This window comes from Centropristis striata, chromosome 5 (assembly GCF_030273125.1).
Source record: "Centropristis striata isolate RG_2023a ecotype Rhode Island chromosome 5, C.striata_1.0, whole genome shotgun sequence".
NCBI classification, from domain to species: Eukaryota; Metazoa; Chordata; class Actinopteri; order Perciformes; family Serranidae; genus Centropristis; species Centropristis striata.
The window spans coordinates 14,322,331-14,350,268 of NC_081521.1; the positions used below are offsets into that span (position 1 = coordinate 14,322,331).

The window sequence follows — 27,938 nt, forward strand, 5'->3', positions numbered from 1 at the left end:
TGCCAGTGTGTGTACACTATGATGAGATTCTTCAGAGATTTCAAACTATTCCCTTTAACCTCAAAATGTGTGTGTGTGTGTGTGTGAGTGTGTGAAACGTGTATCTGGAGGAGTGTGTGCGCTTACGCGCATTTGTCTGTAAATCGCATAAAGTTACCTGTGTGTGTGTGTGTGTGTGTGTGTGCGCGTGTATGTTTGAAGTGTTTAAGTGTGTGTGTGCATGTGTGAGGAGTGTGTGTATCTGTAACTGTAATCACATCAAAGATCAAAGGCAATCAGATCAAAGCAATCAACAGAATTAACTGACACCTGCTCCAGCTCAGTGACAGCAGAGGTGGACAGACTAGAATTTCTGGCCTCGAACAGAAAGCATTTTTGGCAAAACGATAAAGCCTATCATTGATCCGACTTCACTTTAAGCGTCCTGAGTTATTCCTGAACGTCTACATATGTTGTTTTTTTTTCAGAAAAATGAAAAAATAGCTTTGTTAGAGCGATCTAAAAAAACTGTTCCATCTCCCCTTTTCAGAAATCTTCCTGCGTTTATATGGGAGCCAATGAGGCTGTTGGTGCGTGTTGGTGGATCATTTGTGCATCCTACGGCCAAACTATAATTCTGACAGCTTTACCAGAGGATTGTGAGGGAGAAGACTAATTTTCCTATGTTTCTATGTAAAAATTATTTCTGTAGAGTGGAATTTGCGGCCTGGAGCGCAGTTTTCAAATTTAGTTTTTGACAGTTTTTTCTCTCCCTTTACACTCTGCCGATGATGTCACACACTGACACGAACATTCCGTGCAATACACACCCATTATAATCTCAGAATTTCTCCAAAAATGATCATGGTCATTGAATTGGGATTTATAAAAAACTCTATGACCTATCGAAACGTGGATTTATACAACGATACACAAGACTTGTGTCTACTGTTTAAAGTTTAAATGGAGTCTCTAGATGAAATTATGCTGGAGAAGTAGACGTTTGAAAATCTCCAATTATTGTTCTTTTTCGCAATTTTTTTTTCGGCCGTCCCATTCACTTCAATGCAAAATTCGTATTCTGTAGAGAAAAGTAATAGCACACCAATCCTGATCAAACCGCATGTTTTGATATATAATTTGTCCTGCAACTCTTCAAGTTGTAGGACTAGTAGCAAAATAGTGAAATTGTGAAATTGCAAAATTGCGTCCGGAAGAGGAAGAAGAAGAAATCCACAGTATAACAGTAGTGCAGCACTGGTCCCTACAGCTATTGCTGGATGGGACCAGCCCCGTGGCCCTAATAATAAATTAGAATATAACTGATGATATAATAGAAGTGGGTTTCTAGCAGCAGGCGCAGCAACAGTCTGGAGCCAACCATGATGCCTGTTGAGGATCATAGTAGCAGTAGAGAAGCCAAAGCTTAGTGGTGCTTCATTTGCTCTACTGCTCCATCAAGTGGATAATAAAGTAAAACTGTGCTTAAATGATAATGCCAGTAAACAAATAATATTCTCATTAATAACGTGTCTGTTTCTCTGATAGAATGATGGCAGGGACAGAGGGGAAAATTGAAACAAATTGTGGAGAGGGTTGTGATATGAATGTGTTACTAGGGACATGTTACACATAAAATAGGGACAAGATTTTATTTATTTTTATTATATATATTTATTATTATTATATTTATTATTATTTTTAGATGATTTCACCTGCTTTAGAAAATCCCCTTTCACCACCACAGATGAAGCTGGGTCACAGAGAAAAGCAACAGCAAATTTATACAAGTTGTGATTGTGAAGGAAATTTGGTGTTTCCTGCATGGTGGGACATGAGGTAGGCGGCGACCTACTTGATATTCAAGACACAAGGAATTGTGGGAACTGACTCTGTGAACTTAACAATGATAACACCATGAGAGAGGGGAACATGTTGACCAGTGGGCTCTGTCCTGATGTGATGTTTAGGGCAGGAAGATAGGGCCGCATTGAGTCTTGCTGAAAAGCCAATGCTGAAAAGTGCAACAGTCATAAGTCGAGCGGTGTATGGGACTTTGTTGTATTATAAAATAGCCATTCGGAATTGTGCGATGTATGGAATACGAATGTGCTAATAAAACTTGCTGAACAGAGTATTGAGTGCTTTGTGTTTGGCCAGCTCACCCATTAACTTAGTGCAGTTGTCAAAATTGCCACGACAGGATATACATTTTTCTGTCTTTCCCAATACTCTAGGGGGGTTCTGCAGTCTTTCAGTGTTTGGTTCACCCTAAAGGGTTAATGCATCACGCCATAATGTTTAGTGTTCAGTAGATTGTGCAGCATGAGTCTAACTTGAGACATCCTGATGCAACAATCTGTAGACAATGAAAAAGCTGCATGTTACTGAACAATAAGTTAAGTTTAGTGCTTCTTTAGTGGCTCTGCTTGACGTTCCCTTTAAGTGTTCAGACAACTAGAAAGTGTACTGCATATGTAGAACTTCATATTATTAAGTGGTGATAAGTGCAACTGTGAACAAGGAAGTATACTGACAGTGCATTGACTTAGTGAGTAATGGCACATTTTTTTTGGCTTGTTAATCACTCTCATAAATGTCCATTTATTGCTCATGTCTCTCACTCGTAGGATCGCATGACAGTTCATGTGTTCTGAAGCTTCTAGGATCTGAAGTCCTTTTTACTGTAGGGTTTGTTTCCCAAGAGACTATCCACCTCAGATATCATGGACAGTGATAACTTCGGAAGAACCTGTGGAATTAGAAGAGAGAAACAATTACTGTACTTTCTCAAACTATTTATTTATCTTAACTACAGAGCTTTAACCCTTTATCAGGCAAAGAACCATATTTGGTAACTTGAGCGGACATCTATAACAGGTCTCCTCGTTCTCCGTGAGCTCATAGAACCACATGGATTTCTACATCACACATAGTGACACTGTGTCATCTGACCAATCAGTAAATCATACAAGATTCAAGCTTTCCTTTATTGTCATTGTATTAAAAAAGTATACAACTAAATTTACCTGTGCTTCTCATATATAAGGTGCTTTAAAAAAGACATTTAGACATATGTAATAAGTAGTCTAAAAATATAGTAAATAGTTTAAAGGTAAAAGATAAAGTGGTGATGGATGCAGATGATGTGTTATTGTCTATTTAGGGTTGCTGTGGGAAAGAGACTATAATAAATACAATAATAATAATGACTTAATTGACCTTGATTTGCAATATAAAAATTAAACATTTTGCAAAAAGTCTTGTAATATCCTCCAATAACACTTCAGGGTTGACATTTTCAATTTCCAGGAGTGCCCTATAAAGGGTTAACTTGAAAAACAGCCCTATATCATAGTGTCACACTGCAAAAACCAACTGACAAAAAATAAGAATAGAATAAAAATAGAATTAAGCAAATACATGCTTGAAACAAGTAAAATTATCTGCCAGTGCAGTCAGTAAATTTTTCTTTGTAAGAATTCTTTAAATAAGTAAAAATATCTCGGCACTAGAAAAACTAATGATATGTTGAAATAAATCCAAATATTCTTATTTTGAGCAATTGTGGCTTGAATAGCCCGACTGTAGTAACAGTAAAATAAGCCAGCAATACTTGAAACGAGCACGTTTTGGTGATAGAAAATGCTTTTAAAATAGCATTCAACCTACATGCAACTAAAACTCTCAATTGGAGCCAATATTTTAGCTAAAAACTCATCATATTGTGAATAGCTTGAAAAGCATGAAAAAGCTCATAATGTCAATCCTAAAAATAAGTCTTTAAAGAATAAGATAATCAAATAAGCACATAATTCAGTGTTTGTGTGGACAGTAAGCCACAAAATGATGAGAATTCTTCCTGGTCAGCAGTGTTCCCAATTTTGGTAAAAAATATTGTGACTTTCATTCAATCATGTCTTTGTTCTCAAAATATTTGCCTCCAACCTTATTATCAACTTCTCAGTTAACATGCATGTGTGATATGATTTAAATGTTTAGAACATGAGTAGAAATGTTGCTGATGAGCCATATAAGTTTACACATTAATGGGTTTATCAGTGATGTTGCATGCACATTTAAAGAGATTACTTCCAAAAACAAAACAAACACAAAAGAGCACAGGAGAGTAAATCATACCTACATGTGTGTTGACTCAGTTACATTCATATTAATATTTGACAGTAATACAGAATGCCTGAAGCCCTTCCTGCATCAGATTACATTCAATCTTTTCATTTTTGTCATCTGGTGCATACACTTTGGGTTTTCCTTTACAAAATTGAAGACATTTCCACCATGAATTAATGCAAAAAAGTAAATAATGTATCAGAATGCATGAAATGAAGTGTTTAATGCTCAAAAGTACCTGTTCCAGGCATGAACATATATTTATATATTAGCAAAGATCACCTTCTATTTTTGTTCCTATAACATCGCTGGACCTTCCTGTTGTCAGGTTCTAAGTAACGCTTTTTGAACAACTGGAGGTTCTGACTGGCTCTACACAGATGCTGCAAATGTCTATGTATCTAATTTCTACCACTGGTTCTGTCTCATGTAAAATTGATTTTTTTTTATTTTAGGTGATTCCAACAAAAACTAGATTTTATCTCTAACAGAAGAATTCTGTTAGGTTCTCACACTTCTCAGTGATGTTAGTCCTCCGGCACACTGGCACTTTGATGCTCAGAGTTTCAATTTAATTTAATTTATATAGCCCAGATTCACAAATCACAGATTTGCCTCAAAGGACTTTACAGGCTGTACAGGGTACGACTCCCTCTGTCCTTTGAGCCTCACAGCGAACAAGGAGAAACTCCTCAAAAAACCCTTTTAACAGGGAAAAAGAAGAAACCTCAGGGAGAGCAACAGAGGAGGGATCCTCCTCCCAGGACGGACAGACGTCGATAGATGTCGAGGAACAGAACAGATCAACATAGTAGAATAGAGTAGATAGAGTGTGAGAGAGGAGAGGGAGGAAGGATAGAGGGGAAGGAACAATGACAACAGTATTGGCACTGATCCTACAGTCAAGTCTATGACTAATAACGGTAGATGTGCTGGTAGATTAAGTCAAATGACAGTGGTACTAATAGTAATAATAGAAGGAATAGGACGAATTCACCCCATGTACAGACCAGGCGGCAACCTCCAGGTCTGAGCAGGGAGGCAAACCAGGAAGTGCCTTAAGCTGCATTCTACCCAAAATTCCAGCAGGGGGTGCTAAGTTTGGCTGCAAAAACATTTCTGTCCATTAATTTCAATGCAAAATGAAAAAACTTCTCACTTGATTTATTACCTCAGAATTTTTTTTAGGACAACACTATGGTCTCAATCACTAGTAAAAAATCTTCTTCAAGACAATTTGATGTTAATAGTTCTAATAATGGCCCCATTTAGACGAAAATAGAAGATAAAGAATCATGATTTGGGGCGTGGCTACCTTTGATTGACAGGTCACTAACAAGGTGAGCCGTCATCAGGAGAGAAGCAGAACAATGCGTATCCACGGCAACGTGGATATAACGTTATATACTGTAGATATAAAAAAGGACGTTTAGCGGTTTGGTCAGTTTTGTTCAGTAAAAATGTCTTGTTCAGCGTTTGGTTGGACTAACAGACACTCCAAGGAGTCGCTGTTCAGTTTTCTGAGGTCAGTAACATACATTTTGTTTTTGTTTTTTGCTAGCCAAAACTAACATCCCAGTTAATGCTCCAGCTAATGCTAACATGAATTAGCAGCAGCTTCTCTCAGTCAGGTTGAGGTGTAGAGAGGCTGTAGTCAGTGATCAGATCCCTCTCCTCCTCCACAGTCCAGATATGGTCTGCTCCCCGTATCAGAAACAAGATGGCGACGAGTGTAACGTTGAACTCGATGCTTCGAACGGGCCACAAACCAATGGGTGACGTCACGGTGACTACGTCCATTATTTATATCCAGTCTATGGTCCAGAGGCTAAGTTCTTGCTGTAGGGTTTGCCTGCTGTTAATTGCCCCTTGCTACATGTTGACCCCACTCTTTATCGGCAGTCCTTGCTGATAAAGGCAATAATTCATCTTAAAAAAAGAAAAAAGAAAAGTTCTCGCTGCATGGACCCCTAAATAAGTCAACAGTATTGATTGAACAGTAAATTACAGAGGCTTCGACTTTGCCACTCGCAACAACGACAAAAAATCACTGCTTCCTGGACAAATAATTTTCAATAAAAGCCTGACCATTAAAAGAAATACCCCCTTTTCATGGTAGTCTTTTAATAAGAAACAGGGCAGGAGCTTGTTCCTATGGGAGTGACACCGGGATGGGATAGGAATAGGATAAAGCAGCAGTAACGGAGCAGGAGGCAGGGAGGAGTTTGATGCAGCCCATGGTATGTTGCTACTTTTAGCTGGGGCAGACTTTGAAGTTGTAAAGCACCTGACAATGCAACCGAGTGAGGAAGCTGAGGATGAAGGACTTACCCTTTGGCTCCATTTGACTTTGTTTTGACACGTCTGGGTTTGTCTGTGAAAAACTGTTTGCAAACCAAAACTAAAAAGAACATTCTGACCTGTATTGCTCTGATATTGTCCATCAGCTGCTCGGTCCTGGAGGCTCCCAGCAGGACAGAGTTCACGCCCTCGTTCCTCAGGCACCACGCTGTAGGAGATACAGGGAGAAGGCTGAATACAATCCCTTAACTGCCACTGGTATGTGGAGGCAAAGAGTGAAGTTGTGAACCACAACATGGCTACAAAGTGACAACAGGTTGTATGTGTCATGTAGTAGTCATGTGTTTTGTGTAATTACAGTTCTGTTTTACCAATAGCCAGCTGGGGCAGAGTGCAGCCTAGTCGCTCAGCAACTGCCTGCAACTCTTTAAGCTTCACCTGCTGCCGGTGGCCCTCCTCACTCAGGATCTTGTCCTTCAGCCACTGATAACCCTGTTAACACAAGTCAGAGCACATCGCTAAAGGCCTGCAGGGATTCTGGTAGTGTAGCCAATCCTGAATGCAACAAATTATGTCTTTTGTTGTTTTCATTTAAGTTAAGCTCTCTCTCTCTTTTTTTTTTTAAAGGGCACTGTTACATGTAAACTACAGCGTTAGGAAACAAACTTAGTAGCAAGGTTATAATAGTTTTGTTTTTTTCATTAGTTTTAGTTTTAGTTTCGTTGTCAATTTTTGTTTTTCAAATTCGTTAGTTTTAATTTTTAGAGTGTGTTTGCTAGTTTTATATCAATTTTTATTTTTTGGGGAAATGCTTAGTTTTAGTTTAGTTTTTATTAGTTGTAGTTGTTTTGTAATGGGGTATTTGTTGGGTGCCAGATTCAATAAGGTCACAATAAATGTTTCCTTTATTTCCTTTGTCTGATCCATCTCAGCCCCAATAAGGTTATTAAGTCATAAAACCAGATAGATGAAATAGATTTCATATCAGCCAAAAAGGTTTACGGATGAAAAATGTTGACAAAGATGAAAACTAAGGATAATTTTAGTTTGTTTTAATTAGTTCTGTAACCACAAAATACAGTTTCAGTTAGTTAACTTTTTTTTTTTTAAATCGTTTTTATTGTTATTTTAGTTAGGAAAAATGTTTTTTCAATTCTAGTTTTCGTTATTTCATTAGTTTAACTATAATAACCTTGCTTTGGAGAATGGAGGTAGAAATCTCAGAGACAGATATCTGAGAGCAAAACTTTCTTTGGCCAAATACAACTTGTGCCAAGTGAGATGTATGTAATTAGATTTGAGCAAATAAATGTATTTGTTGTTAATTAGATCACACTCATTTGCTTGTTTTCAATTTAAATTCTTTTTTTCTGCTCAGTGGTCGCTGGTAGGTAAAGGAAGTAGGCCAAACAAAGGAAGTGGGTGAAGAAGAGGATTAATGGGATTAATAAGTGACTGGATGAAATGTCAGAGGGATGGGACACAATAAGACGACACTGATGAGTGAGTGAAGAAGAGTGTTACCTTCAGCGAGGCGCGTGAATAAGAGGGGATCCCACCGTTGTACTTCCCTGAGAGGATCCCACAGGCCAGTGGAGACCATGTCATCGCTCCAATTCCTGCATGTCCAAAACAGGCCTTGTAATGCAGTAGTTCTCAACCTTTTTGAGTCGCGACCCCCAATTTAACATGCATGTTGTCCGCGACCCCCGCTCACTGAACAGAATCTCACACGCACAGTTCACATCACCCAAAAAAGAAACAAAATGATCAAAAAAGCCACTAAATGACCAAAAAAGACACAAAATGACCCAAAAAAAGAAACAAAATTATCAAAAAGACACAAAATGACTAAAAAAAGACACAAAATGACCAAAAAAGACACAAATTGACCACAAAATAATCAAAGAAGACACAAAATGACCAAGAAACACACAAATTGACCACAAAATGATCAAAACAAGACACAAAATGACAAAAAAAACACACAAAATGCCAAAAAAAAAAGAAGAAATTAAGTGACCAAAAAGACTAAAACACATTAACACATGAACACTTTAACACAGTGGAGAAAGAGCTGACTTCCAAAATGATTTGGCGACCCCCAGAAATCATCTCGTGACCCCAATTGGGGTCGGGACCCAAAGGTTGACAATAGCTGTTGTAATGGACCAAATCAAATGCAGCAAGTTTGTGCTGTTTTTAATGACTTGTTTTGCAGTTTATTGCAGAATTACAATGTGGGATGAAGAGGCGAGGGTTAATATCAAGATTCAATCTGACTGGAAGTGAGAGTGTCACCCTGCTCAACTCTACACAGAGATGCCCCACCTGTAACTGCCCATATTTATGACTGTTTATTATTATCCATACTGTGACTGTATATATCATTTATACATAATGTATTTTTATGCAAAGCTCATATCACTGTATGGGTCAATGACGTGATCTAATCCATTGTCAGTTGGTGTAACCAGTATTTTTTTTTTGCATAAAAATCTGATATCTATAAACAGGAAAACAAAAGTGAACTAAAATGAGAAAAAATTCAATCCACGCTTACATTGCAACATTATGGTATATAGCAAATTTTACATAATTTGTCAAAACTTTAGAAAAAAATGTTTGTTTTTAGAATATGTTCTGCTCAATATTGACGAAATGTGTAAATGTAGAAATACTCAGAAATGTTTTTAAAATGAAGTAATCATATGTATAATGTAAGTCCACTTAAATACACTGTAGGTGGAAAAAGTTAAATATTCTTTAAAAAAAAAATGTTGAAAAATTATTTTGATGTTACACCATTTGACATCTTGCCAACCCTTATGTGTCACTGACCGTATATGCTGCTGATCATATATTTAATAACTGTTTATAGTGTACAAATACATGTTCATCTACCTGCACTGCTGCTATACTGTACATTCTTTACTGTACATATTTCTGTAACATATTCATTCGCTTTACATACCCTAAAGCATATTTTCGATTCATACCTGCACTATATTTATATACTCTGTTCATATGTACATACCCTGCACTTTACTACTCTGCACTTCTGGTTAGATGCTAAACTGCATTTCATTGTCCTAGTGCTTGTATTCTGTTCAATGACAATAAAATTGAATCTAATCTAATCTAATATAATATAATATAATATACGTTCTGTCATGTAATCCACACTGACTGTGACCCATTGCGTTAAGTGAATCGTGGTCTGCATAGACCCATGTTTTAATCACAGGTATTCTGCTGTATATGTGTTTTGCACTTATCAAGCATTTATACATACATGTGCATCTCAATAAATTAGAATATGATGAAAAGTCAATTTCCAGTAGTTCAAGTCAAACAGTACTGAGTCATATAGATTACATACTTTTCAGAGGCCAACATTTACTTATTAAACATACTTTTTAAAATTGGTCTTTTGTAATATTACATCCATTAAATGTAAGCCATAATCATTATATCATAGAAATTAAATAAATTAAGACATGAAATGTTTCATTCTCTGTGTAATGGATCTATAGACATAAATACACTTTTTTATGATATTCTAATTTATTGAGATGCACCTGTATATTGATCAAGGCTCACAGTCTATTTGTGCCATTGACCAATCAATGTAAATGTGGCTTACAAGTTCAAAACACATATACAGCTAGATATTTGTGTGATTAGAAATGCTCTCTGTGCCAATTACACTTTGGAAAAAAAGACTAGAATTGAAAAAAAAAACACAGAGGATCTCAGTCAGTGTGGACTGAAGCATGTGATAGAATGGAAGTCTTTCTGTTGCATTAGATGTGTGTTAATGGATGTTAAAAACACTTCCAGTGGGGACTGGCTGGAAGACACCAATGGCTTAAACAAAATAAACATTCCATGAAATACCCCCACTACAACCCTTAGCACTGCTAATTAAAAAAAAAAATATTATAATTAATTAAATAAAAACAAGATAGATAATAAAACGTTATACAAATGAAGAGGGTTTAATTTATCATAATTAACCCTCTATGGTACGGTGTTGCCCCATTTTTGGCCTGTCAAATTTCTACAATGCATGTTTTTTAGTGATGCGATACTTTTAAAAAGAGGGAAGAGTATAGGGAACCAATAGCAATGCTTTAATTTGTCACGTGACCTCCAGGAGGCCATATTGAAACCCTTTTTTGCAGACTTTTCCAAAGGAAACAGCTTTGCCATTTTGCGCAACAAAAAAATCACTCAAAACATTATTTTCGTGGCACTTTTCCAACTGGAAAAATATATATTCCTACTGATAGTTGAGTAAACCTTCATTTTTGATAGTTTAATACACTTAGACTGTTCCAGACATTCATTTCAATGGGTTGTTGGTTCAATGGTTCAGTGTTTCCTACAGGCAACATTCAGACAAGAAAAAAAAAAGTTCCTTTCATAATGTTTTTAAATTTAAAATGTAAAATGTAACTGTTGAAGCTACTGAATCTTTTACACATGTTTATTAAATAAATGATGTTAAAATTAATTTTAAAAACTTTCTTTTTCACTTGTGTACCATTATGGTACAATGCTGCCTACGGGCAACAAACCCCAAAAACTTCAGAAAAAAAAGAATTATAAAATTTCTTCAGATTATGTTTATTTAGTTTTTTTTCCCCTAACTGGCATCATAATGCCTACCATAGAGGGTTAAGTTGAATTCTTACAACATATTTTACCTATCTTGTGGTAGAGTTCAGGGAGTTGAATCTCCACCTTCTCCCTCTGGAACATGTGATACTCTGCCTGTTCACAGATGGGTGGAATCTGGTTGAACTGTCGAGCCACTGAATATGCCTCCTACAGTAAACACAAGGAACAATTTCACAGTAAACAACTGCTGTGTCTTAACAGATCCAACATTTATGACCTGGTCAAAAAATGCACCATCAGAAAACCTCCCTAAACCTGAGTGCATAAATGAATCCTCTATGGTACAGTGTTGCCCTCAGACAACATGGCTATTTCTTGCAAATTTCTACAATGCATGTTTTTTAGTGATGCAATACTTTAAAAAAGAGGGAAGAGTCTAGGGAACCAATAGCAATGCTTTAATTTATCACGTGACCTCCAGGAGGCCATATTGAAACACTATTTTGCAGACTTTTCCAAAGGAAACAGCTTTGACATTTGGCGCCACAAAAAAACTTGATAGTTTCATGCAATTTATTTTCTAATTAAATAATGGAAACTTGTTTAAAAATGCTTACTGAGCTTACTAGCATTATTGTGATGTTCCTTTTTCCTGTGGAAGTGGTTTTAGTGGCCGGTCTGGAACCGGGGACCTTTCCGCCGCTCATCTATTGGTGATTGTGTTAAGTCACTGAGACTTGAGATAATATCAAACATGTTTGATCTAAAGCCAAGACTAGGAAAAGACTGATATGAAACAGAGCAGATTACTACCTTAAACTTAACCATGGAAATGACTCCAGTAAAACTCCTAAATTTACTAAGGACTTTCAGTTTTTAGTCTGGGACTGGGGAAATCTTTTGGTGTAAGCCCAGCATCAGAAAATCTAAATGGGGAGAACCTGAAGAGACCTAAACAGATGGTGTACTTCACCACTGGCATCATTTAACCTATTCAGGCTGAATACTTTGGACCTGACACCAACTCAGGATCTCTGTAACAAGGCACCAAGTGGACTCATGAATGCATTTCTGAGCTATTTTGAGACTTGTGCATGAACTCACCATGATTTCCATGGAGGTCCATCGTGATGTGCCCCAGTACATGGCCATCCCCTGGTTGATCACATGGGTCATTGCCCTCACCGTCTCTGCCAAAACAGCACAAATTAGCTAAGAAGCAAAGTTAGAGCAATCATCAGACAGACTACAAAAGACAGAAGAAACAGGTCTAGGAAGCAGAATATTCCCTTCCACTATAACACCTAGATACAGCTCAAGTGTTTCCCACAGAGTATTTACAATGCTGAGAGTTCTCATCCATGCACTGCAAAAAAAGAAAAGTTGGGTGAACTAAAAATTTCAAGGCAACAAACTTCTATACAATTTTAAGTTGGAAAATTAAACTAAATATTTTAAGTTTTGTTTTTGAGTTTGCTCAACTCTGAATTCAGATTTTTTAACTCATAATTTTACATTGTAATAACTTTTAATCCTTACTTCTGCTAACTTCTGCAATGTGCTGAATTGGCACGATTGTAACGCTGCTATGAAATGTCAGCTAATGTTGCAACCACGATTTTGAGTTAGCATTGATACGCTAATGGCTACTTTTGTAGTTGTAACAAGCGGCGCTGCTAGCATCAGTTAGCCGCTAGCATCAGTTAGCCGCCAGCATCAGTTAGCCACTAGCTTTCGCTAATGACCGAATTTCACAACAAAGAAATAAGAGTTAGCAGAACTATTGTCCCTTGTTTTGAACCCCAACTTAAAGATATAAGTTGGGGTTCACAAACTTGTTTTTGAGCAGACAAATTCCTTCCTTTGTTGTGCTAACTTACATTATTGCCCTAAATGTCAATAATTTATATTTCCAAGTTTTACCAACTTAAATCATTGTTTTAGGCAAAAAATACAAGTTGGCTTTTTTTGCAGTGTGGTTTGCTGTCCTTTTATTCTCTTTCCTGTCCTCTGCGTGTTTGACAGAGAGCAGGCTGAAAACAAAGAGTAGAGTCTGCGGTGGAGCCAGGGAACTACGTTAGGTGAAGATTATATTTGTATTTGAAGAAGATTATATTTTTCAAATTGTCAGAAAATTTTCATTTTGACTTGAATATCACTTGCATAAAAGTTGATTAAATAAACACAGAGAACCAGACTGATGTGTGGGAACCTTCTATAGGTGTGTTAGGATCCGGGCGATTCGCGAACACCACGTCTATGTACTCCAGCTGAAGTCTCTCCAGCGATGCCCTGAGACCTGATTTATCAAGGCAATTATGTATTTTATTAGCACATAAAAGCATTTGATGTTATGTGGCTACGTTGTTTTTCAAACAAATATATGTACTTTTGTTGTTGTATTATTTGTTGACAATGGTAACATCAAGTCTTACCTTCGATTATATGTTTTCTAGAAAGTCCTCTTTCCATTTCTGCTCTGCAAAACAAACATCTTTAATGTCATAGCTCACCTTTTAAACATTCTAATATATATTATATATGGCTCATTGCTATATTGAATACATAAGAACAAAGCGCAAACCTTTTGTGCATCTAAATAACTTCTTTATAAAATGGCATTGATAATATCAGTCAGACAGAAAGATGATTTCTGGTGGGATGCAGTTACCAGTTAGCCTGACTAACACCAGACTAATCACAAATGAGATTAGTCTGGAAACCAGCCGTTCATTTCTCCGTATAGGAGGTGTGGTTTACGATCCTCCGGAGCCGTTTATTGGGCGATACGAATGTCTATCAAAAGCGTCTGTAGGTAGCTCTTAGCCAATTGTATCAGTTATATCAGATGATGTATTAGAGCGACAGAAATTGATGTTTGTTGTGTGTGTGTCTGTGAGAGAGTGTTGCTTGCTGTTTTGCTTCTCCAGTTCTCGCTTTCTGAAAGATTATTTATTTTCACGCTTTATTCCCCCTCATGTCATTCAGCCACACACATCCACTGATTTTATGGGGGTCTCTGGGGGCTCCGCTGTCCCCCGGCTCGTAGCGAGATCACCGGCGTTACGGTAGCGGGGCTATTAGCGGGGCTAGTAGCGGCGCTATTTGGTAGATTAGTAGATTAGACTTTTCCCAAATCCTGTCGGAAGCAAGGCTAAAGCATCCTTTTTCGTGGTGAAACAGGAGTGTAAAGTCAAACGTTGGTCTTCTTTTAAAATCAACTTTGGCTCTAAACTATTTAAAACACCATCTACAGCTAAAGAGAGTTTCGCGTCTGCTGCAGCCATGTTGGATCCGTAAGAAAACTACAAAACTACAAGCTTCCGTCTACCGAGTAGTACGCGCTATCGTCTTGCCGTCCCTCCCCGTTATCTGATTGGATCCCTAAAACAGGGGTAAGAAACGGCCCTGGTTTCCAGACTGCCTGGAGGTTCGAAATGAAATTCGAGCGTGCAAGGCAGTATGGGTATACCCAGGCTAGTTAGTAACTGGATCATGTATTGACAAAATAGCAAAACTACCAGAGAAATCTAGCGACTGACAAGGACACAACCAGTGTGCAACTCGTTTGGCTCTCATTGAAGGCGGTCGCATTGTTCTCTCCTCTCCCTTTCCTTATCTCCCCTGCTGTGCCTCATCTACCAGGTGACTCCACTCTAGACATGTTTCCCACAGGACATTCAAGTCCTTTAAAGTTCTTTTTTTATTATTTTTTTATTAATCTAAACAAAACACAACATAAATCACCAATGGACAAACACAGTAAAAAAAAAAAAAAGGAAAGAAAAGAAAAAGAACAACAACAACAAAATCACAAAACCAACCTAGATAAATAAATAAATAAAACAATAATAAAAAAGAACTTTAACACATTAAACAACATTAAAACTAAACTAGACACCAACAAACATCAAACATAATTACCACATAAAACATACAGTATATCAGTAAATAATAACCTAAGAGAAAATAATAAAGGGTTACGTTAAAGTCCTTTAAAGTTCTTAAAAGTTCTTGACTTTGCTGTTTAAGAAGGTGTGGGATCTAAGGTTGGAGAAAACATACGTTCACTCACATTTCAGTTCTTTGCTTAATAAACTGGCCTTTCTCTGTAGTGTTGTGAAAACGTTTGGAACATAAAACAGCTTTTTAACCAAGGGGTACCGCTTTAGTGTCTTATTTGCATGACAAAGCTCTCATGTGTAGATGTTTATCTCCATTTAATTACCATAGTTTCCATGTTGTGGAGATACAATGTTCATCAATAACAACCTTGTGTTTTTATGGGAGAATAATAAAATGACCTGGAATGTATTACACATCATTACATGTGTTATTGTTACGTCTTTCTGCAGTGTAATACCTTAGCTTTTGACTAGTAGGGAGTATATCACATTCATTGCATATGTAGTAAGGAAGACAAGAAGGAGAGAAAAAGAGAACATACTTTCCGCCCCAGAAGATTTTGGTGGTGATGACTAAACTGGAACGCCTGCATGTGAAAACATATATAAAAATAGAAAATAGACTGTGTTAATTTCCTTCTCTAAAAATGACACCAATACTTCAATAACAAATATATACAAACTACAGTAATATCGAGGACAGTGTACAAAAAATAAGATATAGGAGATACAATATTACCTAACATTTCTGTTGACAGTTAATGTCCTGGCAAAACAACAACAACAACAACAAGAAAAAACACTACAGCCGAAAGAGTGCTTTCATGTAGCCGTTTATGAACTGATGACCAGAACTGAAATTTGAATTTTCTTAATGTAATGATTCCTTTGTGAATCAGGGGCCAGATTCACAAAGCATTCTTGAGAGAAAAATGCTTCTTAAGTACTTTTTTTTTGTTAACTTTGCTCTTAAGACTAAATTTAAGACGATTTGGTATTCATGAAGAAATTCTTATATTTTCTTAAGTTTTTTCCTCAGATAGAACTTGAGAACAAATGAGATTCTTGAAAACAAAGATCTTAGATTTCTTCTTTCATTTCTTCACAACTTTAAGAGAAGCCCTCAGCAGTCTTAAAACAGCTACAGTGAAAAGGAAAGTCTTAATATTTATTTACCTGAACAACCTCAGGAGTGATCTCACATACGACAATTCTTAAGAAAAAAATGGTGAATACCATTTAAGAACATTCTTAGGAAAATCTTATTTTTTTTCTTAAGAATTTTCTTAAGTTTTATCTTAAGAACACTTCGGCCTCAGTTCTAATCTAGAATTGGTCGTCTGGGGTGCTTGCAAACTTACAGACTGTGAGTTTTAGAGGGACTGTCTTGATCAAAAAACATGAGATTCATTTAACCATTCAGATTAGGCTCCCCTTTCTGTCACATGCAGATTTTCAGTCACATTTTTATAGGTTTTGGCACCAAACGTATATTGTTGGGTTTAAGAAAATATCATAGTTTTGGGTTAAAAAAAACATTAACCAAGTGATTTCGGCCACAATGGGCTTTCTGGCAGAACTTTCTGGAAGCATAACTTCTGTAATGCTGACAGATCAAAGTAGGCTGGGTTTCTTAAAGATACAGGCACTAAAACGAAGCGTTTCAGACAGAGGGCTATACAAGTATTTAAACAGAATATATGTGTTAAACAGAAAATAATGTGTTTTCTGAACATTAAAGCATGTAAACATGTTTAATAGAAAACCAAAATACAAGTATGGGCCAGAAAAAAGGAGCATGATATGTCCCCTTCAAGATTACAAGTCAGCACAAACTAAAAACACAATCTACCTCCATCCTTTCTTCTTTATGATGCTTCCCAAGACACCTTCGGCCCTGAGAAAGGAGATGGAGAGAGAGAGAGAGAGAGAGAGAGAGAGAGAGAGAGAGAATGTCTTTTGAAGTTAAATGACTAAAGATAAATTGAATTGTTCATAAAATGTAATACATTTCCTGAGCCATACTAATTAACACATTGACCACACAGTATGGTAGAAGATGTGATTCACACATTCAGAGAGGAAACTGAAAGTTTCAGCTGCATATATTTATATATAGTGTTTGATCTACACTGCAAAAAAAGAAAAGTTGGGTGAACTCAAAATTTCAAGCCAACAAACTTCGATAACATTTTAAGTTGAACAATTAAACTAAATATTTTAAGTTTTGTTTTTGAGTTTGCTCAACTCTGAATTCAGATTTTTGTCAACTCAACTGTAAGTTGTACCAATTTATAATTTTACATTGTAATAACTTTTAATCCTTATTTCTGCTAACTTCTGCAATGTGCTGAATTGGCACGATTGTAACGGCGCCATGAAATGTCAGCTAATGTTGCGGGCCACAATTTTGAGTTAGCATTGATACGCTAATGGCTCCTCTTGTAGCTGTAACAAGCAGCGCCTCTAGCATCAGTTAGCCACTAGCATCAGTTAGCCGCTAGCATCAGTTAGCCGCTAGCATCAGTTAGCCGCTAGCTTTCGCTCATGACCGAATTTCACAGTTTTCCCCCATTTCACAACAAAGAAATAAGAGTTAGCAGAACTATTGTCCCTTGTTTTGAACCCCAACTTAAAGATATAAGTAACAACAACTCACAAACTTGTTTTTGAGCAGACAACTGGCTTGCTCCGTTGTGCTAACTTACATTATTGCCCTAAATGTCAATAATTTATATTTCCAAGTTTTACCAACTTAAATCACTGTTTTAGGCCAAAAAATACAAGTTGGCTTTTTTGCAGTGTATGCACATTGTGTACAGACTGTGTTTAATGACCTCTTTGTGTCACCATGTGTTTCGTCTTTGGACACTCTTGGGACTGGTACGAGCATGATTAGAATTCATGAATTAATAATAATTATAATAATAACTAGAAAATTTCCTCTGGGGGAAATTTTGAAAGGGCCACGGGGGCTTTGATGGGGCATCATTACACTATGATGAGATTCTTCAGAGATTTCAAACAATTAATACCAGTAATGTTATGATACTATTCCTCTTCAAGTATTTATTTATACAGCAACCTATGCCCTTTAACCTCAAAATGTGTGTGTGTGAAACATTTGTATCTGGAGGAGTGTGCGCGCTTACGCGCGCATATGTGTGTGTGTGTGTGTGTGTGTGTGCGTGCGTGTATCTTTAACTGTTATTACATTAAATGACCAGTGTGTGTGTGCGTGCGTGTATCTTTAACTGTTATTACATTAAATGACCATTGTGTGTGTGTGTGTGTGCGTGTATCTTTAACTGATATTACATTAAATGACCATTGTGTGTGTGCGTGCGTGTATCTTTAACTGTTATTACATTAAATGACCAGTGTGTGTGTGCGTGCGTGTATCTTTAACTGTTATTACATTAAATGACCAGTGTGTGTGTGTGCGTGCGTGTATCTTTAACTGTTATTACATTAAATGACCAGTGTGTGTGTGTGCGTGCGTGTATCTTTAACTGTTATTACATTAAATGACCAGTGTGTGTGTGCGTGCGTGTATCTTTAACTGTTATTACATTAAATGACCAGTGTGTATGTGTGCGTGCGTGTATCTGTAACTGTAATCACATCAAAGCATCAAAGCGTGGGGTCGACCAATCAGAGCAGAGCAATCAACGGAATTAACAGCTGTGGAATCTTCTGGCAGAGTGAAAGCAGCCAGAGGTGGGCAGAGTGAAATTTCTGGCCTCGAACAGAAAGCATTTTTGGCAAAACCATAATACCTATCATTGATCCGACTTCACTTTGAGCGTCCTGAGTTCTTCCTGAACCTCTACATATGTTTTTTTTTTTAAGAAAAATGAAAAAATAGCTTTGTTAGAGCGATCTAAAAAAACAGTTAAAGCTCACTTTTTCCGAAATCTTCCTGCGTTTTTAATATGGGACCCAATGAGGCTGTTGGTGGTTTTGGTGGCACATCTTTGCGTCGTACGCCCAAATCATAACTCTGACAGCTTTACCAGAGGATTGTGAGTGAGAAGAGAAATTTTCCTACATTTCTATGTATAAATTATTTCTGTAGAGTGGAATTTGCGGCCTGGAGTGCAGTTTTCAAATTTATTTTTTGACAGTTTTACCTCTCCCTCTACACTCTGAGCGATGACATCACACACTCTGACACGAACATTCCGTGCAATACACACCCATTAACATCTCAGAATTTCTCCCAAAATGATCATGGTCATTGAACAGGGATTGATAAAAAACTATATGACCTATCGAAACGCAAAGTAATACACCAATACACAAGACTTGTGTCTACTGTTTAAAGTTTAAATGGAGTCTCTAGGTGAAATTATGCCGGAGAAGTAGACGTCTGAAAATCTTCAATTAATGTTCTTTTTTGCTCATTTTCTTTCGGCCGTCCCATTCATTTCAATGCAAAATTTTGGGCAGTTTTCAAAATTCATGTTCCGTAGAGAAAAGTAATAGCACACCGATCCCGATCAAACCGCACGTTTTGATATATAATTTGTCCTGCAACGCTTATGAATCCCATCATAGTGTACACACACCGGCAGTAGCCCCCGTGGCCCTTTCAAAATTTCCCCCAGAGGAAATTTTCTAGTTATTCATATTTTACATAATATAAATGATCTGCAATCTCTAAACGGGCACAATCCTGAGATTAGAGACCAATAACCAAACTGTGAACAATATCAAAAAACAAGTATTCATAAAATAAAAAGTCTTTACTCAATAATGTCAATATATTAAACTGCTCTTTAAATATAAAAAAACGGAATATCTGCTGGACACACTTTTGTTTTTTATGGCCAGCCTTTTTATTTACTCCTCCTTTGTTGTTGTTGTTGTTGTTGTTGTTGTTGTTGGAGGGTGGAGAGGAGGGTGAGTACAGGACACTGGTGGACAGATTTGTAGAGTGGTCCGAACAGAATCACCTGAAGCTGAACGTCAACAAGACCAGAGAGATGGTGATTGACTTCAGGAGGAAGAAGATGCTTCCACAGCCACTTCTGATCAGGGGGGAGGTGGTGGAGGAGGTGGAGGACTACAAATACCTTGGAGTGGTGATCGGCAACAGACTGGACTGGAAATCTAACACAGAGGCTGTGTACAAGAAGGGGCTGAGCAGACTCTATTTCCTGAGGAAGCTGAGATCCTTCAATGTGTGCAGCAAGATGTTGGAGATCTTTTACCAGTCTGTTGTTGCCAGCGCCATTTTCTTTGCTGCTGTGTGTTGGGGCAGCAGCATCAGAGCCAGCGACACCAACAGACTTGATAAGATTATCAAGAAGGCTGGCTCTGTACTTGGTCTCAGGCTGGAGACTTTTGGGACTGTGGTGGAGAGGAGAACACTGAACAAACTGCTGGCCATCATGGACAATGACCAGCACCCTCTCCATCACACAGTAGAAAGACAGCGGAGCACCTTCTCTCACAGGCTGCTCCAGCTCCGCTGTCATAGGGACAGATATAAAAAATCTTTCCTGCCACATGCCATCACACTGTACAATAACAAATAATAACCTGGTTCATTACATATTGTCTATGCACTTTATGTGTTTTTTATGCACACTGTTCATTGCACCTTATTTGTTTCATAGCACCAACATTTTTATACTGTATATTCATATTTATTCTGCACTGGAATTCTATTCTACTCCTTCTTTAGACACTTTATATTTTATTGTATTTTTATTGTATTTTTTATTTTATTGCTTGAAGTATGCCTAGGTTGTTCTTTTTACTTAATTGTGTTGTTATTGTCTCTGTGTGTAATGCTGCTGCTACACTGTAATTTCCCAGCTTGGGATAAATAAAGTCTATCTATCTATCTATCTATCTATCTATCTATCTATCTATCTATCTATCTATCTATCTATCTATCTATCTATCTATCTATCTATCTATCTATCTATCTATCTATCTATCTATCTATCTATCTATCTATCTATCTATCTATCTATCTATCTATCTATCTATCTATCTATCTATCTATCTATCTATCCATTGTTGTTGTGAAATGTATGTGGCAGTTGGTCTTTGTGGTATTGGTCCCAGCCTTCCTCAACCCTGATTGAACAGCTGGGTGATGGTGTTCCCCAAAGTTGAACATGTTCATGCTGCTGGAGTTTGTAGCTTGTAGTGTGCTTTCATTAAATCACTGCTGCAGGATGTTTTACTCTCAAACAGTCGTATCCTTTCATTATTTCATTAATAATTCATGCAAGGAGTTTCTTCCCCTCCCTGTGTGTGAATGTCTGACAGGTCAGTTAACGTTGAGATTGGGACTATGAGACTGTGGATGTTACTCTATATTAGTAATCTCCCAGAGAGTTAGCGTGTGTCCGACACAACATGTGTAAAAAACTGTTTCTAGCTGTGCCTCCCTTTGTTGATAGTGACCCTGCTTCTCACTTGATTTATTACATCAGTAAACCTTCTCATGACCTTTAACCTTCAATACAGCATGATGTTCATTTTACCTTTCACAGTGTGTTTTCTTTTTTTCATCAAAGTTAACTGTAACATTTTAGTTGCTTAAAAATATCAGTGTTCATTTGGACTAAAAGACACTCGGGTATCAGCTGGTTTTTTAAAAGAATGACTGTCCCTTGCTAACCAGCTAGCGACCACTAGCACAACATCATCAAATTAAAAAAGATAGGCATATGAAGTGTGTGACACCTTTTTTCTGCTTGTAAATGTTTGAATTCACAACATTGTTGAAGTAGCTGAAATAAAACCACTGAATGCTGTTGTATATATTTTACATGACACTTTTTGCTGAAAAATTTATTTTTTTCACATCAATCCCTGTGTGTAAAGGCCTTTAATTCCAGAGCTTTCTGGAACAGGCCCCTGGCTAAATATAAAACAAACCAAAACTACTACAAAGTGGCTAGGACTGAGCCACAACACTATTTGGACAGGGCAAATGATGTACCGGAAAACGGCAGAGGGAAGGAGAGGGACATGGCACATAACACATTTTTTAGGACGATATGTTTTCCCAGAAACTATCACCATAAATGATAGTATTGTTGTACTGATGTTGATTTGGTTTTTTAATGATATTAGAGCATAATAAGTACATCCTTTTCCACAACAATATATTTTTTAATCCCGAGAATATTAAAACATTTAAATTGAAATGTGAAAAAGAAATATTAAAATATCCTCGATAAATAAAACAAATAAACTACAAACAAAACAAATAAAATAGACTTTCAGGCTCTGTTAAAAAACATTGCAATGAGATAATCATTATGTATTGTATTATTTTATTATTAAAATAACATATAAACAGCTGGAATGGCTGCTTGGGAATATAGTTTATTTTCGTCAGTTCGTGCTGCCAGTCAAACATTTGCAGCTTTACTTTAAACACAACAAAAAAAGCACAAAAAGTCACGCATGTAAACGACAATATATTGAGTCCAGAACAAAAACTATAAGTGGATATAGTAATTATCGTGACAGGCCTACACATGGTAATGTTCTGAAGGAGCACTGACAGGAAGAGTGTGTATTTATTGAGGTGTTGGGTTCAAAACAACAATCTTTCTCTGTAATTCCACCTTTAGAAATAAAGTCTGGCTCTTAAAGTGCAGCTCACTGCTTTAGCTGAGAGAGATTAAGATGACCATGAGAGAAAAGTACTTCTGCCTTGACTGATTGAGAGGAACCTGTTCAAAAGAGTTGTTCTTTGTCAGTTTGCAACTCATATCAAATCAACTTCACTTGTACAACAGACATCATTCCCTTCACTTCCCCTAGTTAAACCAGCTGAGCTAAATGAACTGTACTTTTTCACTTGTTGCAAATGAGATATGATTGTTAGACTTCATCAACTTTTTGAAAAATTGCACTTGATCATTGTAACTGTTGGAGCTATTTAGTTGTCTGTTTAGTTTATTATTAACAATGAGTAGTGTTTGATTATTCTAGAAGTTTGTTTATTTTGATAATATTTTGTTTTGCTAGAATTGTTTAGTTTAATCATCATTATTGTTTAGCATATTTGGTTTACATATTATATTTTGTGTTTTATGGAATTTGGGTTGGCACCGTGGGCGCCTGATGTTATATAGGTAGGTAGGTAGGCAGAGGGCCGTCATGCACCTGGGTGGGCCTATGGTTTTTTACCAGCGCGAAGATAGGCAGCAGGAGCCATGCTTCTTTGTTCTTTTTGTTTGCTTGCTCGCAATGGATAAAATAAACCTTTGGAACTAACAATCATGCATGGACGTCACCTTCTTTGCCTGCGTACACCACATGCTCATGGTGCATCAGTGGCATTTTGATTAAGTTTGTTTTAAGTTTAATTTTGTTATTTTTTCGGACAAAATTGCCACTACAGTCACTAAATGCTGTACTGTGGTTCAGTTGGTAGAGCGGTAGCCCACTGATCAGAAGGCCGGTGGTTCAACAGTACATGTCCAAGAACCCTTGGGCAAGATACCGAACACCAAATTGGTCCCAATACTGCGTTCATCGTTGTGCGAATGTTTTCCTGATGGTGGCAGGTGGCACTAGCATCTGCCACCAGTATGAATGTGTGTGAATGGGTGAATGAGCGCTGTCTGTAGTGTAAAGAGATTTGCGTGGTCACAAAGAAAAGCGCTATGCACTGTAATAAATTATTCTGTAGTCATTTCATTTTACTTTATATATTTGATAAAATGTATTAAATATTAATGCGTCCTTGATTTTGAGGCAGTTGTTTAAGTAACTTTAATATAAAAATGTTTGAGATAGAATCTATTTATTCTGATCACATTAAATATAGTCTTTGTGTCTGTAATTGTAAATCAAGAGAATTTTGAATGAATCCAACATGATAGAATTAGTCAGTTTTCAATTGACAGGAACTTCCTAAGTTAAGTTGTTATTAACTGAACTTGTAATGTAGTTAGATTTAATTAATAATATTGCGTGCAATCTGTTGCCTCAATTTTATTGAGTAGCTATTATTTATCTTTTTTTACAGTGTGTAAGTGCAGTCCACATCATTTTTCTTTCTTAGACGAATCAATAGTCTTACTTACTTTCCAGCATTATACACCTCTGCCGTGTCGAACAGATTGATCCCATTCTCATATGCCAGAGTCATCAGCTCCTCAGCCACCTTGAACAACAAAATTTGAGTTGATTAAAATGAGCAAACTGTAAATTTTCTCCCCCTTCTGACTTTTAAATGCATTATTTGTCCCGAATGAGCAATTTGTGATGCCTCAGGCATTAAAAACATAGAAAAAATACAAATGTAATATAACATAGAAACTGCTATAAATAATATTATGAACATACACTAGAATTATTAAAAAATAAAACAACAACAAAATCATAATCATTATCATCAAGCAATAACTAATGTTAACAGCATCAGCTACCTCCTCTTCAACATTCAAGACCTGAATAGAAACAGAAATGAAGGAATTATTGTACAATCCTGATTCCAAGTTGGAACCAAATGCATCAATTTCAGAATAAATATTTAAAAAACCCAAAAAAACAATTAATGTTAAGGACATTAAAGATGAATATATGTTTTTGCAAAAAAAGGCATTGTAAGCCTTTCTTCACAACATTTCAGTATATCCAACATTAGAAACATTTCTTGTAGCCTTGTGATTAATGTAGCCTAATTAAACCAGGCCAGTTCTTCATTGTTGTTACTCATAAGGGACAAGATCAGCTGAACACAGTTCAAATTTGCAGGTCAATCGATCTATTTCAGGGGATTTTTTCAATTTAAATTTCTTGATATAACCCTTTATTTCTACAATAGTGTTGGAGTATCACATTGTTTTATAGTGATCACTAACCTCACCTACAGAGTTTAAAAAATCTTCCATTTCACATATTGACAGGTTAGATTCATATAAAGTTTTATTTAAAAAAAAGTTCACACATAGCAATATCTGTGCCAGTAAGAGAAAGTCTAAAAGAAAGGCAGACTAATGTTGAATAGTCAAAGGGAAGATGGGACAGAATTTACTTATTTAATTCGCCCCACAGTGTGGTAATGCAGTGTTTCTATTCAAGATGTCCATGTATGTTGTTCTGTTGATCTTGGATTACATGAGACTGTTGGTGCAGATATTCTCTCCTACCTCATCCGTTATCTGGCCTCCAAAGGTAACCCACGTGCCTGCAAAAAACAAAATGATTACACTGTGATTGTGTGTGTCAAAGGAAAAAACTAAACTATTAAACTAATTTTAATTGAATTTCCTAAAATTTGAGTGTTGTTCAGTTTGCAAGCCAAGATTTAAGGGTGTACAGTCAGAGTAGAGAGTGAGTAGAATGATATTTATGCATGGATGACAAATTGAATCATTAGCCCAGGTATTTGACCTTCTCTCGCAAAGAATTGCTCAAGCAGCTTGTCTTCGTTTTCCTCTAAACAGGGCACAATCTTTTAGATTATAGCTGTTTTCAAAGCCCATTGTTGCCCTTTGGCATTAAATAAGGGCACAGTGTAAATTTTTACCATACTTTGACCATGCTCCTCTACCATTCATTACTAAGCAGTAAGCTCCGGCTATGGAAGCCCATTAGGGACTTCAAACATGATAATGTAAACTTGAAAATGAGCAACCCAGAGAGAGACAGGGAGCTGGAGCCACATATGGCCCTCATAAGCCCACAACCTCCAACAACTGAATTTGCGATGAGAGAGCCAAGCTGGACAGAGGTTCAGGACGTGGTGAAAGGAGCAAGATCAGCCTCTGCCCCAGGCCCAGCGGAGTCCCATTAGAGGGGGCATGGATCCCCAAAGAAGAGAAGATCAGTCAGTTTAGAACCATCTCTCTGCTAAGAGCTGAAGGCAAGATATATTTTCAGTATCCTGTCGTGACGACTATCCAAGTTCCTTCTGAAGAACAGCTACATAGATAGCTCTGTTCAGAAGGGGAAACTGTTTGGAACACTCTGGTGTTGTCACGTAACTCATCAGGAAGGATCACTAAGGAAAAGAAGATCTTACTGTGTTATTGCTGGACCTTGCTAATGTGTATGGATCCATACCACATAAACTCACCAAGCTCGCCATCCAGCAACATCATGGTCCCACCAAAATCATGGACCTGATGGAGGATCTGCCCTTAACAGCAGTCGAAGATCAGCAGCTACTTGCAAAGATGACTCGGACAAGCTCGCAGTCTGAGCAGTGTGGCTCATTGTGGCACCAGCAACATCCTGCAGCTTCCAATCACTGGCCTCACTAAAGAGTCCATGGTCCCTCAAATCATCTGTCACAAGCTAGATTCTTTTCCTCTGTAGGGGGATCAGGGGAGAATGTGTGAGCCAGCAGGATGGTGGGAATGGGACAGTAAGGAGCTTGGACTAAATGAGTAAACATTCTGCAACAAAAGATCACCTGGTCCAACATCTGGAGAGCAGACTTCCACCCCATCAGGTTCTTAGTCCAAGCTGTTTAGAATGTCCTACCAAGCCCGACAAACCTCCATGTCTATGGTGACACAGGGGATCCTTGGAACAACTCCTCAGCAGCTGCCCAAAAGCTCTTTGAGATGTGCGCTATTGCTGCCACTATGACCAGGTGCTTAGGCGGGTCTCTGAGATCACTGCCATCAACACCATCAAGGGCCACCACAAGCCAAAGACCATCACATTGATCAGAGCCGGAGAGAAGCCCCAAGCACAACCAAGAACTTTGTCTGGCCTTCATCTGGCCTCCTCAACATTGCCACCAACTGGCAACTGGAAGTGGGTCTTGGCAAACAGCTGAAGTTCTCATCCAGGAACATGGCTTCAATCAGACATGATCAGTGTCCCAGATTCCACCAAGCAGCTGATCACGCTGGAGCTCACAGTGCTCTGGGAAGACTGCATGGATGAGGACAATGAGAGGAGACGTGCAAAGTACCAGGAGTATGTGGAAGAGTGTAGGAGGCAGGGCTGGCAAACTCGCTGTAAGCCTCTGGAGGTACAGTACACATGATAGCCCAACAATGTTGACTTGCAGATTGAATAGCACTTGAATTTGTTTGGTGCTCTCTTCTGTACCAGATCTACTTCTGTAGATATGCTTGGTTTTAGTGTGATTGTAGATGAGCTATGATATATATGGAACACTCACCTAATCCAAGACAGGACACCCTCAGCCCAGATTTTCCCAGATTTCTGTTGACAAAAAAAGTCATAGTCCAGTAAGCACAACAAATCAAAAAGTATATATTATATAACCAGTACATTCTATTTCATCAGTAAGGTGCAAGCAACATGGTGCTGTAGGCCGATCTCCTCCACGCCACCAAGTAATAATGCAGTAATTCATGCAAAAGGAGCCCAACCAAGTACTGAGTGTATAGAAATAAACATAATTTTCAGAAGCCTGACATTTGTGTTTAAAATATCCTTTTTTCTTTTTTGGACTTATGTAATATTCTAATTTTCTGAGACACTGAGTTCTGTGTTTTCATTATCTCTAAGACAGAATCATCAAAATTACAAGAAAAACAGGCTTGAAATATTTCACTCTATGTGTAATGAATCTATATAATATACGCGTTTCACCTTTTGAAATAATTGACAAAAAATATTGACTTTTTCAAATTTTTTTAGATGTACCTGTATATATAATCCTGTGTATGCACATATAGCCTCATCTTACCTATACATCATGCCAGTGGAATAAGACATGGTGTCCCTGAGTGAAACATGGTTCATCCTGAGGAAATCCTCCAGATTTTTGAGCTGAGCAGCTGCACGAACCTCTCTCAGACGCTGAAACTCGGCTAACTGGCTACTGCGCTGCTGCTTCTCCTCCTGCTCGAGTGCTTGCTCTGACAAGAAGCAGCTTAGGCCACTTTGCACACTTTCACTCATTGATGATAGGGACATTATCTTGCCTCCAGACCCACTGCTGATGCTACTGCTCCGACATATCCCGCTGCCGTCTCGACCCCCAGGTGGCACCCCTCCACTGCCCCCGGGCTTGGGCAT

The 27,938-nt window shown here is 37.6% G+C and overlaps 1 protein-coding gene across 1 annotated transcript; it reads right to left on the bottom strand.

Moving 5' to 3' along the window:
• Nucleotides 1–267: 267 nt before the first annotated feature.
• LOC131972314 (voltage-gated potassium channel subunit beta-2-like) lies at nt 268–27,938 on the bottom strand. Its single transcript, XM_059334128.1, has 14 exons — nt 27,607–27,938; nt 27,073–27,116; nt 25,082–25,119; nt 24,014–24,093; nt 16,795–16,839; nt 15,485–15,529; nt 13,473–13,516; nt 13,250–13,336; nt 12,142–12,227; nt 11,124–11,244; nt 7,936–8,030; nt 6,783–6,903; nt 6,531–6,619; nt 268–2,731 (listed from the first exon to the last, which is right to left on the bottom strand). The coding sequence occupies exons 1-14, from the start codon at nt 27,936–27,938 to the stop codon at nt 2,642–2,644; spliced, it is 1,317 nt and encodes a 438-aa protein (XP_059190111.1). The 3' UTR covers nt 268–2,641.